At 34.1% G+C, this 13,279-nt stretch overlaps 1 protein-coding gene across 1 annotated transcript; it reads right to left on the reverse strand.

The window, feature by feature from the left end:
- Positions 1-308: 308 nt before the first annotated feature.
- Positions 309-4,234, reverse strand: LOC149147257 (serine carboxypeptidase-like 46). Its single transcript, XM_089439129.1, has 10 exons — positions 4,055-4,234; positions 2,908-3,028; positions 2,636-2,731; positions 2,407-2,499; positions 2,193-2,278; positions 1,414-1,710; positions 1,156-1,280; positions 802-894; positions 599-716; positions 309-512 (listed from the first exon to the last, which is right to left on the reverse strand). Exons 2-10 carry the CDS (start codon positions 2,981-2,983, stop codon positions 330-332), a joined length of 1,167 nt encoding a protein of 388 aa, XP_089295255.1. The 5' UTR covers positions 2,984-3,028; positions 4,055-4,234; the 3' UTR covers positions 309-329.
- Between the last annotated feature and the right edge of the window lie 9,045 nt (positions 4,235-13,279).

A 13,279-nucleotide genomic window follows, 5' to 3' on the forward strand; every position in this document is an offset into this window, starting at 1 on the left:
GAGAAAAAACGCTATATTCATAAGGAAGCACTACCATGAATAACGAACAACATATGGTGAAAGAACAGAGCAAGTAGTATTAACATATGAAGAAATGCATCTGGCATTGCCCTATAGGGTACAAATATTTCTTGTCTAAGAATAATGTAGTGTATCTGGCTTTATAGTAGAGGCCATTTCCTGAAAAAAGACAAAGGCAATCCTTTGATGAACGTTGAAATCTCTGTACCAATTCAATGCAGTATTAACATATGAAGTAATGCCATTGCACTACAGGGTACATCTATTTTTTTCTATAAGAATAACGTAGTAGTTTATTTGGCTTTGCACTAGAGGCTATTTCCCGAAGCAGGCAAAGGCAATGCTCTGATGAAAGATCTGTATAGAGTCAATGCTTCAGATGGTTTACTATATGGAACCTCGTGTCCTGCACCCTTGACAGTTGCGTAAGTCAAAATACTCTCAGTTTTGCCGTTCACTGAATGTCCGTATGCTTGAGTCCATCCTGCCACCTGCTCAATTTTGAATTTTAATCAGCACTATCTACATAAATGCCGCTTATAACCAGAGTTCTTACATAAAAAAGATGAGAGTTTACCTGTTGGTGATTGTACCAAGGGGCATATGAAATGACTGTGTATAAGTTAAGCTCCTTGGCCAGGTTCTCGACAATGGTTCTTGTCGCTGTAAATGGCACCTTTGAATCTTGATCTCCACTGTAGGTTTGATTTGACTTTCAGTAAATCCAATGTTGGAACATAATATAGTGTTATTAATAATGCTTTCAAAAACACGATTTACCTGTAAAGTGTAATGCGTAGACCTGCCTTTAGAAGATCAGAGAGGACTGGTATCATACTGATTCCTCTGTTTGTTTGATCATAGAGGAATTTCCTAAATCCAATTTTAGTGTTAGCTATTGCAAATTTATCAGAATTCAATAGTTAAACTTTAAAAAATATAAATTAAGTAGCACAAAGCAGAAATGTTAATTTTCTTGTGGGGGAGGGGAAGTGGAGGGGGATTCTCTGTGACTGAATTTTGGCCCCATGATGCATCTTTCTTGATATAAATTTTGGATTGCTTAGTAATGAAATAAAAATGCATAATCCTAAATACAAAACCAAACAAATATATAAATGCTATAAAACATACCGAGAGCAGGCTTCCCAATGTAGATTAGTGTTTGCATGAAGTGCCTTCTTCACCTCTTGCTTGTTCAGATATTGGTTTATTTTGAAGTGTATGCACAGGTCAATCTTATTGAAAGTATGTTCAACCTGTCAAACAACAACAGAGATCAATCCTGAAGAATTCTGTCTAGCTGAAACAACAGTGGCTGAAATCAATGCTACCACATATTGATTATCAATCTCAACATCAAATTGTATTTATGATGAGTAAATGACTTACCTGATGTAGAAATTTCCTTGGTTTTCTAGAACCTGTTGCCTGGGATCCTCCAGCATCTAGACATAACCCCAAGGAAACATCTTCCAAATTTATATTTCTAGTTTCACTTTTCACCTTGCTGAACACATATTGGCAATCCTCAGACAGATTGTTAAGAACATATGTTTCCCTCCACCTTTTGGAATTGTTGCACATAGACTGTGTCAGTTGGTAAGTTTCATCTGAGATGAGACTATTTGACCACAAGAATTCATCGTTGCTTATGCTGATATCTATGTCTAACAAAGGATTGCCCATCTGCAAGCAATTTAAGGGGCAAAGCAAATGTCAGTACAAAGGATTGAGCACTGATAGATAAACAAATAGATTAGATTTGATTACAACAATAAAAACAAAAGCCCCCCATGAGAAAGAACTCATTGTTTCACGATGAAATGCACATTCTCTCAACAACATAATATTACTCAAATCTCCTTGGTGATTTTACCCTTGGTACAGGCCTTACAAGACTAACATGGAATGGAGTTACATTTCAAGCTGGACCTTGAGCCTAGCAAGCTTAAAATAGAAAGCAAAACCCATGTTTAATAGGGATTGCCCAATAGCACGATTAGAAATGAAAGCCCTTAACCTTTTCATTAGCTACATTCATTATGAAGGTTGTCCCGGTTGACTGACCCTTTGTAGTTAATGAATGCCATAATCACATGAGCTTTAGGTAAACAAAATCTACATCATTGGAAGAATCCTAAAATGGTTGTGAAAGAAGATAGACATACAGCAATTCCTTTGAGGTTAATGGGCTTGATGTTGGGCTTTTTGTTGTGCTCCATCACAAGAGTTGCTAATTGAGGCACATAGTGTCCTGCAAGATTACATCAACCAACATAGTTAGTGTTAAACAAGATACACAACAACCAACATGAACAGCTTTAAAGAGCTCAAAAGAACAAGTGAGCATAATATATGTTAAAAGATAACGTTAGGTCATACCTCCATAACTCTCCCCTGTTATGTAAAAATCTACACCTCTGTATTCCGGAAATTTCTCAAACCAATTCAAAAGGAAAGACAGGTTGTCTTCAGCTGCATTAGTTGACACTTGCTGTTCAGTTATAATCTTATTCAATATTGCCCAAAAACTACAGTCGCCATGATCATCAATCTAAGAACATATTTCATTGCAGCAATCAAAAAGAAATATGGATAACAAATAGCATACCAGTCATTGCATCGTTATAATACTGGTAGTCTGAAGTAGTGTTGGAATAAGAAAACCCCACACCAACTGGGCTCTCTAGATATAGCATGTTTGTTTCTGTCATCAATAAAATTGCACATGGTATATGTCATGGTATATAGTTAGCTTCTAGTTATGTTTCAAGGAATTGCACATAGTAAATGTCATGGTATATAGTTAGCTTCTAGTTATGTTTGAGCCTTCAAGTCATGGAAATTTTTGCTAATCAATCCAAGAAAAAACAGAGTTGTTACCTGTATTCCAAGAGTACTTATTTCTCAACAAAAGTTCGCCATTGTGACCCCCGGGTTTAAAAGGACCATGCTCCATGAATCCTCCATACCCAAGTGATGAGCATCCAGGCCCTGCATTGTCCTCCATATCCATATTCAATTCAAATTTCGGCAACGTCTTAAACTTTTTTCAATAAGGAAAAACAACTTACATAAAATAGTAGTAGTTACATTTGCATGATTTTATATCATCCCCTTGCATCATGATCCCCATATTCTACCCCTCCAAATAAAAAATGTTGTCATCTTTCACTCTAATTCCTTGTAAAATTTCATCTATCTGTTATTCATATGATCTACTTTCCTTAAAATTTCATCTGTTAGAGGGTGTGCATCCTGGGCGTATTAACCTCCTGGGTTTGAGGCTCTGATTTCTTTTCGGAAGGAAAAAAATCGTTGCAGAGGAGGCGAGCCAAATTAATGCGCGTCTTCCTGATTTCCGCTGCATTTAGGAAGGTGGACCCGTAATCGGAGGTGGGTCCTTCCGAACACTCCTCATTCCACAAAATCGAAACAGAGACCGAACGTGGGTCCTGCCGGTTTGTCGGCAGTCGAGTGAAATTAACGGTGGAGTTTGAATTTATGGTTTTCTCCAACCGCCGTACAAAGAAAACTCCATCCTGGGAACCCAGTATTGTTGAACCCTAAACCCATATTTCTATTTCTAGTTTTTGTTGAACCCGTCCGTTAATAGAAAGGAAGGAAAAGTGAGTGAATGCATGTTTTTTCACCTTAAAAAATTACCCCCCTTTTTAGTTATTCAACAGAATTAAAATACAATTTTAATGGTATGATTCGCTGATTTCTAATTTCTGGAATTTTCATTCACCTTACGGCAAAACTGTATCTGAGACTTTGAAAACTGTATCTAAGAATTTGAAGTGACTATATACTGGGAAAATCTAGTAACTGAATACTGGTTTTTCTCCAAGTTTCTAAGAGATTAACCAACCGTAATGTCTTATAGTTAAATACCCAACCTAACAGAACAGATCATTAAAGTAGTAAAATTAAATTATATAGCAAATTCATAGTTAAATATCCAGCAAATTATATAGCAAATTCATAGTTAAATATCCCGCAAATTATTGATAATATATATCATTACCTCCAGTGAGCCATAATGTTAATGGCCTTGATTGGGGATGGGTGGACTCAGCCTCCACAAAGTAGTAAAACAATGCTCTGCCATGTTGTTCATCAACGGTAATATATCCGCTGTATTGCTTGAAGGTGCTGCTTGCATGTGTTTGGCCCGGGAAGGCGTGCAGCAGATCAGCTTCAGGGGCAGCCAAGGCCGTTGAAGAGAGTATTGCCATTAATAATATAATAAAAACAACACCTAATATAATAGGAGAAGATCTACCAGGTCCAAAATCCATGAATGATTATTATTATATCTAATCGGCAGCTTTAGAATATACAGTCCGTTGGTTGATGAAGAAATTTATATTATCGTTGGAGTTGGAGGCAATTCACAATAACGAGGGAGTGTTTGCGGAATGGAATCAAATCAAATCTGGATTGTTTGATAGGCCACATTTTGTGATGTTATATAGTGATTACGGATGTTTCTAGATTTAACATTTAGTTTAAGTGGTCCTTAAACATTCAGTTTATAGTGTAACTAATTTTCTATTTTGAATAAATATAGATAGCAGTTGTCTATAACGCGATTTTTTGAAAGTCTTTCCGGCGGGTTTTTCCGGTCGAAATCCGGCAGGAATTTATTGGAATCGCAGGTTTGATAGCTAGTTTCTGCACAATGAAAGCGTCACAGGGGTTTTCGAGGGTGCTGAATCCAAATATGCAGTTAAAAAACCATTTTAACTGCAACAAATCAAGATTTAACCTCAATTTCTTCCGCCGGATTCCGTCACCGGAATCTCCAAAAAGTCCCATTATAGACAACTCCAATATAGATATAGTATAAGTGATACTTGATTTAAAATATATATAAATTTAATATTCAATTTAAAAGAAAAAATATTATTTAAATAAAAATTAATATAGATTAAATTAAAATAAAAAGTAAGTTTATTTATTTAAATGGTAGACATAACATTCAGTTTAAGTAGTCTTCTAAATAAATATATATTATAAGTGGTATTTAAGTGCAGATTAAATATAGACTTGATATATAGTATAAGTGCAGATTAAATATAGACTTGATATATAGTATAAGTGATACTTGATTTAAAATTTAATATCTAACTTAAAATAACTTTATATATATAAATATAAAATAAAAGGAAAAATTATTGATCTAAATTGTAGGTTTAACACTCAGTTTAAGTGGTCTTCTAAATATATATTATAAGTGGTATTTAAAAGCAGACTAAATATAGACCTGATATATAGTATAAGTGATACTTGATTTAAAATATTTTTACTATGTGTGTTACTTGTGCTTTCTACCCTTGCTTCTATGGCGTAAACTTATCCGACTACTGCGAGATTTGGATCTGATTCAAAGTAAACAATGAACTCTATATCCGACTACTGCGAGATTTGGATCTGATTCAAAGTAAACAATGAACTCTATTGCCCTCGCTAAAGATACATAAATTTAATATCCAATTTAAAATAACTATATTTTAAAATTAATATAGATTAAATTAGAATAAAAAGTAATTTTTTTATTATCTAAATTATAAACTTAATATTCAGGATAAGTGGTCTTCTAAACATATATTTATATAAATGGTATTTAAATACAGATTAAATATAAACTTGATATACAGTATAAATGATACTTGATTTAATATATATATATATATATATATATATATATATATATATATATATAAATTTAATATTTAATTCAAAATAACTTTATTTAAAAAAAATTATATATTAAATTAAAATAAAAAGAAAAAATATTTATCTAAAATAATTTTGATTTACATTAAATTTTAAATATGATGGTGATGGTGGTGGTGCTGGTGGTTAACATCCACTGGGACCAAACTTTGGTCTATCGGACCTAAAGAAACAAATTATTTAGTTTGATTTAAGATTTTATTCCCATTCTCAAAAAGCTTGGAGAGAAGCCTCCCGAGCTCACTATAATTTTGACATCGTAAAAGGCTAGGAAGGTCAATATTGCGACAAAGATTATGAAACTGAGATCTAATGTGGTTGTACGCGGGGCACTCTAAAATGAAGTGGTTTTCATCCTCGATGTTCCTATTCTCACAGAGATGGCAGATCCTTTCCATCCATGGTGTTTTAGGAATTGCCCAACGACCTGTTTCACTATGGAGCTCATGAAAGTTCGTTCTAATCTTCGCTATATTAATTTTCTTCTTTGAGCTAGTTAAAACAGAGAGATACTTTTGATCTTCTAGGGTGGGGTTGATGACCTTCTTATAATAACTTAATTTTCTTTTAGCTGCTAAATATTTCTCACACCACATTTTTTCTTTGAACTTAGAAGTAACAATATTTTTAATGTTATTAATGTTTTGTAATGCATCATTCTCGTTGATCTCCCAATGGTTTAACCAGGCCCTCGTGTCTTTATACCACCCCTGCTTGGGTGGTTTTGGCTGGAATTTAAAGCTAACTTAGGAAGTCTATGATCTCCTCTGTTATTGAGTTTGTGCTTGTACAACAGAAGCCTAGTCATAGCTAGGCTCTTGATAGGGGAAAGACCTACTTCTATAAGGAGAATAGGATAGGGTGTATTGCTTTTAATTTTCAAGCTATATGTTATAAAACGCTTCTGGATTTGCTCAATCTTTTTCCAGGATTCTCTAGAGATGCTGCAACCCCAGATCTCACATCCATATAAGATAACAGGAGCGACTAAAGTTTCAAAGAGGAACTTCTTTTTATCCCACATTATGAGGTTTGTCGTTTTACAATTATTTTCAAGACCAAAATAAGCTTTCCACCCCCCATTAATCCTTTTCTCAATGCTATAGTTCCAGTTGAGCTTGTGATGAATGTCAATTCCTAGGTACTTGTAAGAATACACTTCCTCCAAGTTATTACTATCATACATAAAATTAGCGTAAGTGTCCTTCATGGATTTGATAATCATAACTTTTGTTTTGTCAGTGTTAACAGTCATACCCATGGTAGAGAAGAAATCCTTAAGAAGCCTAAGTTGCTTATCAAGATCAGATGGGCACCTTGCGAGAAGAACAATATCGTCAGCATAGAGAAGAAGGATGATGACTATCCTAGCTAAGATCATGCCCGCAAATCCTGCTTCCTCTAAATAACCTTCAAGCTTGTCGATGTAAATGCCAAATAGGGTAGGGGAGAGGGGGCAACCTTGTTTAACTCCGATATTACATTTAATATCTTTCGACCACCCCTCATTGCTTTTTAGCTTGGCAATTACATTCTCGTATAACCTTATAGTGGTAGCTCTCAACTCGAAAGGAACCTTTAGCTCTTCTAATCTATTCCAAAGGTTGTTTCTAGGAACCGTATCGAAAGCCTTTCTAAAGTCCACAAAGCAACAAAAGAGATTGGATTTATCATTACGACATTCCTCCATAATGATCCTAAGCGTAACGAGGTGGTATGTTGTTGAGTGATGCCTTCTAAAACCCGCTTGGCCTTTAGCCCGCTTACCTTCACTTTCAAGCCATATGCTCAACTTCTTTTCCAAAATAATACCATATAACTTGGCTAAGAGAGTGCTGATCATAATTGTCCAATAATTAGAGGGGTTATTTGTATCCCCACTTTTAAAAATAGGGATAATGAGACTCTCAGTCCATGGTTTAGGGAACCCTTGCTTGATTGCTTGATTGAAAAGCTTGTGGATGTGGGGGATGAGGACAGGACCTCCAATTTTTAAGATTTTTGCCTGGTAACCTTCAATTTCCTTAGCTTTCCCATTTTCCAGGCGTTTAACCCCAAAATCAATGTCTTCTAATGAGAAATCTTCTTTTTGTGTGAGTAGGGTTTCAAAGTTATCCATGACATTTGGAGATTCATAAAGATTTTTAAGATAGGAATTCCAATCATGTAAAGAAATTTTATTATTATCTTTAGTTTTCCTAGTCAGAATCTTCCTCCAAAATTTCTTAGGAGCTACCATAGAGAGGTGTAAGAGATTCTCCTGTCTTTTACGAATGTACTGCCTCTTTTTCCTTTTAGTTACGGCTTTGTATATTTTTATCTTGCCCATTTTAAGAGATTCGTCAACAACTTCCTTAATTGCTCTCCTCGCACTTTTACAATCTTTGTCATACCATGGGTTGGTTTTGCTATTTCTTTTATTATTTGAAACTTCAATTGAGAACTTGTTAATAGAATATGAGAGGGTTGTAGTAAAATTATGATAGAGGTCTTCTATGTTGTCTATACTAGATAAAGGAAGCAAATTAGTTTTTAATTCATTTAGAAAGAGATTGTTTTTATTTCTATCAAAATTAAGTTCTTTTGGCTATAAGGATTATTTTTTATGGGATCTCTATGCATGAAAAAATTGAGAGTTATAAGTAAATGCCTATGATCAGAGTCAGGCTCGTGGTCATTTAAGATGTCAAAATTTATTATTTCGTTGCGTAAAGGGAGATCGGAAATAACATAGTCTACCACGCTGCTACCAAGCCCATGGATGCAGGTCATCTGGCTAGAATTGGGCCACTTCTTTAGACCATTGCAAATTATGAGATCCTGAGCACTACAGAGCTTGACTAGCTCTGACCCAAACAAATTCTCCCTGAGGTCTTCAGAGCTCCTTTTGTACCTACTAGCCAGAGTAGGGTCTTCGTCTAACCAAAGAGGATTAGGGTTGGAATGATTGCTTAGAATAATAGCTTGGTTGCTTGAAGTTCAAGCATTAAAGTCACCTATTAAAAGGATATTACCTTCATTCCTTAGGCTAGAAATATCATTCTCTAAACCATTGTAAGGACTATTTTTATCTAGATTCTTCTTCTTATAGAAGTTAGAATTGATGGGGGGAAATAACATATTGCTATGTAGGTCTTTTTATTATTAATGTCAGTGATCTCTATCCAACTATATTGGTTGTAAGGGTCGTTTTTATAAATCCTAGCATGGGGGGAGATGTTCTTCTTAATGTAACAAGCTATTCCCCCAATGCCTCTACGGGAGGATCGCTTGTTCCAGGTAGACCATAGCATAAAGCCATCTATGTTAGGGACCTTAGATTCTTCGTGCTCCCAAGTTTCAACAAGAAAAATAATATCAACATCATTTGAGATCCAACTTAGCTTGGGGCCTTTGTTCAATGGAAAACTCCGACAATTCCAAGAAAGAATTCGGAGCATGTTGAATTGCTATTTATTACAATATTTTTGGTTTCTATCTCGAATAAAGGCTTTTCTATTTCCGATTATTTCCCATTTTCCTTCCTTCCTAGCTTCTTTTACCTTTTGAACCTCCTTTCTTAATTCTGCTTGATCTTCTGGAATGAGATCTTCATTTATAAATATTCTCGTTCCTTTTAGACTTGAGGTTTTACTAAGTATATCATACTTATGATCAGTAGAGCTCACCTTTATTCGGATCAGTCTTCCTTTATTCTCAATTAATTTCCCCAGCCTTGTTGCTTCTGTGAGACACGTTGTTTCAATTTGTAATCTATTATGTAATTCTATCTGGGCTATGGCTAAAGTATCCTCATCTACCTCCTCTTTTAAACCGAAGATTATAAAAATAACAACTTTATTATCCTAACAAAAATGTTGAATTGATTTTAAAAATACCTTAGAATTATATTAAATTTTAAAATATATAAAAATAATAAAATTTTACAATAACAAAAAAATATATTAAGATAATAAAAACTTTAGATTAATTTATTATTTAAAAATGATAAATTATATTATTAAAATTTATAAAATTAGAACCATGTTAAATTTAGAAAAAGTATATATAAATAGAAGTGGCTGTAAATAAATACAAAATTACAAAAATAACAAAGTGGAAAGTGATTTATTAAAAAAGGCGTAAACAATTTTAATATTTTAGTTTTTAAAATTTATAATAATAGAGAAAATAAAATTGATCTTTCCAAACCTATAAAATAATATAATTTGCACTTTTAAAATAATTAAAAATAATATAATAAATTTGCACTTTTAAAATAATAAAAAATAATATAATTTTCACTTTTAAAATAATAAAAAATAGAATACAAATCTAGATTGATTTTTTAAAAATTAAAAATTTATATATTATAAAATTAAAAAAAAAAAATATACGATTTATATATATATATATATATATATATATATATATATATATATATAGCGATGGATAAATAAATAACAACCGAGTTTGATGAAAACAAATACAAAAATAACAAAGAAATGGCAAGATATATATAAACGTAAATTTGTGATAGCGCCTTATGGACCTTCTTTCAAAACATAGCAGCAAGATGCTAACAAAGAAGAGACAACAAATTTTCTAGAAAGAAATCATGAAGCAAGGTCAAAGACTCAACTGTCAATCATGCATGTCAAAACAAATAACAATCAAGTCAATCATGAAGCAAGGTCAAAGACTCAACTATGAGTCATGCATGTCAAAACAAATAGCAATCAAGTCATACCCAGGTTTCCTTAAGATGAGTTTGTTACAATTGCAGAGCTTACCTATGGAAACAAGGACCTGAGTTAGGGCCTATTGCGGAAGATAGAGATATAATTTTACTCATAGAAACACATAAGCATGAAGGGTGCAAGACACCTTTGTTTGAAGGGTACTGGAGGAATGGCAAAGGACACGAGGTATCGTGGTATTAGTGAGGGAAAAAGAAAGCCATTTCATTCAGATAGAAAAAGAAGACTCAAATAAATAGTTCATTTGTTTTAAAATATCAGAAAATGGAAATCACATCAAAATTGCAGCATGCTACTTTGCGCCGCAAGTTTCAAAAAATTACAAAAGTAGAGGGCTTGACCACAAAGATCTCTTTGCAACCTTAAAAGTGGATATTGCAACATATTCTCAGCTAGGTGAAGTCCTTATAGTGGGTGATTTCAATGCTATCTTAAAAGTGGATATTGCAGCATATTCTCAGCTAGGTGAAGTCCTTATAGTGGGTGATTTCAATGCTAGGACTGCAAGTGAGCAAGATAGCATTCTAAGTTGTAAATAAGACTGCGACCCTATATGGCTTATAGAAGAGAGTAATCATTCGTGGGAAAGAATTTCATAGGACAGGGGTTGCAATTTCTTTTGTGAACAATGAAGAGAAGTGGCAAGTGGTTTATTATTTGGAGAGACCAATTTTATCTGCTACATTATTATAAATTAATAATTAAAATTCTAAAAAGTATATTGTTGTAGTGTTTTCCTCTCAAAGATGTACGAAAAGAACCCACTTAAGATTGTGGATGACAAACAATCTCAACAATATAAATGGCTGCTAAACATTGTAGATCTGCAGCAACTGTTAGAAACAAAATCTGCCAAATTCCGGATCTATGCCACAATCATAGTTAAACAGCAAAAAGAAAGAGTAATAACTCCATTCATCCAATGGAAACCAGATATGTAAAGAATAATTTTATTATAACACCTGTGAAGAGAACAGATAAATGTTACCAGTCCCCCTCTATGGGATGGGTTCTTGGCTATCCTCAAACGTCTTCAACTTGTGTAGAGTCTCTCTCCACTATAATGCATAAACCCAACAAAAATATGGTGTGCGGCAATGAAAATAATCGCAGTTAGAACAATGATTGCAACAATGAAAATAATCAAAAGTTAATAATGAGTGGAAAACCCTTCTATTTATAACAAAATATTGAGTTATCCTCGAATAATGAGCAATAATAAAATATTATTGATCCCATTCTTGGAATAACCACCTAGAATATTTTATTATAAAAAATAGAATACAAATTTAGATTGATTTAATTTTTAAAAATTATAACTATATTGTTAGATCTTAGACTTTTGTGATACATATTGATAATAAGATTGTTTTTTAGATTAATCACATTCAATCTTATTATAATTATATTAGCCCCAAGGGTTAGCTCAATTGGTCAAAATCAGTGCCTCGCCATCGGAAGGTCACAGGGTCCAATCTCCCTGAAGCCCTTGGGGTCAGGCCTTGCTAGTGGGCCGCAAGGCTAGATTCCCTTCGGGGTCGATCAGCCCAGATATCTCTGTGGACGTAGCGCCACCCGTTGACCAGGGTGTCTGTGAACCATAGCAAAAAATAAAATAAAAATTATCTTATTAAAAATTTAGAAATAACCCATATATATAGCAATGGATAAATAAATAACAACTGATTTTGATGAAAATAAATACAAAAATAACAAAGAAGTGGCAAGATATATATAAACATAAAGTTGTGATAGCGCCTTTTCGGCCTCCTTCCAAAACATAGTAGCAAGATGGTAACAAAGAAGAGACAACAAACTTTTTAGCAAGAAATCATGAAGCAAGGTCAAAGACTCAACTGTGAGTCATGCATGTCAAAACAAATAGCAATCAAGTCAATCATGAAACAAGGTCAAAGACTCAACTATGAGTCATTCATGTAAAAAAAAATAGCAATCAAGTCATACCCAGGTTTCCTTAAGATGAGTTTGTTACAGTTGCAGAGGTTAACTATGGAAACAAGGACCTGGGTTAGGGCCTATTGCGGAAGATAGAGATATAATTTTACTCATAGAAACACATAAGCATGAAGGGTTCACGACACCTTTGTTTGAAGGGTACTTGATCCAGGTGGATATTGGTGGCCACCCGCCAATTCCACTTGGACCCCCACCATTGATTCTTTCAGTTTTTCAGTTTCCTCAATTGTAGCACAATTTACTATTTTTAGCAGTTTTTCGGGTCCTAAACTTCGAGAGCCGTTTTGAGGCCCTAAACGACGCTTTTTTGGAAATCCACCGCCTTTTTTGGAAATCTACCGCGATTTTCTATCTAAAATCATCTTTTCCGTCGTAGTCCTTGGAGAGATCTTTCCAACGGGTTATCATGCGCGTCAAACGGAGATAATATGACCAAGTCACGACCCCGAGAAGTTGGCTGTCCAAATCACCCCAATGGGGCCCATAAACTCTTGGTGTTACATCTCCTCGGGTTAGGGTTTTGGTTGTTTACAGTTTGCTTTTATTGTTCAATAATAAAAAGGCCCTTGAGCCTCATTGTAAGGCAGTTCATAGGCATGTAGTCACCACATCTCTTCTCAGAGATAAGCTACCATCGCCCTAGCTGGTTCATTTCCATTTTTGTTTGTAAGCGTATTTCAGTATTTTACATTAATGAAATGAAGTATTATTTTTGATGCATCTCTGTGTTTATGGTTATCTCTGTAATTTGTTGCGTTCCTATTTAAATCCGGATCAGTGGTATTAGAGCGGTC

The sequence above is a fragment of the Pinus tabuliformis genome, chromosome 9 (assembly GCF_031772625.1).
Source record: "Pinus tabuliformis cultivar Carrire ecotype Pingquan chromosome 9, CPIR1, whole genome shotgun sequence".
NCBI classification, from domain to species: domain Eukaryota; kingdom Viridiplantae; phylum Streptophyta; class Pinopsida; order Pinales; family Pinaceae; genus Pinus; species Pinus tabuliformis.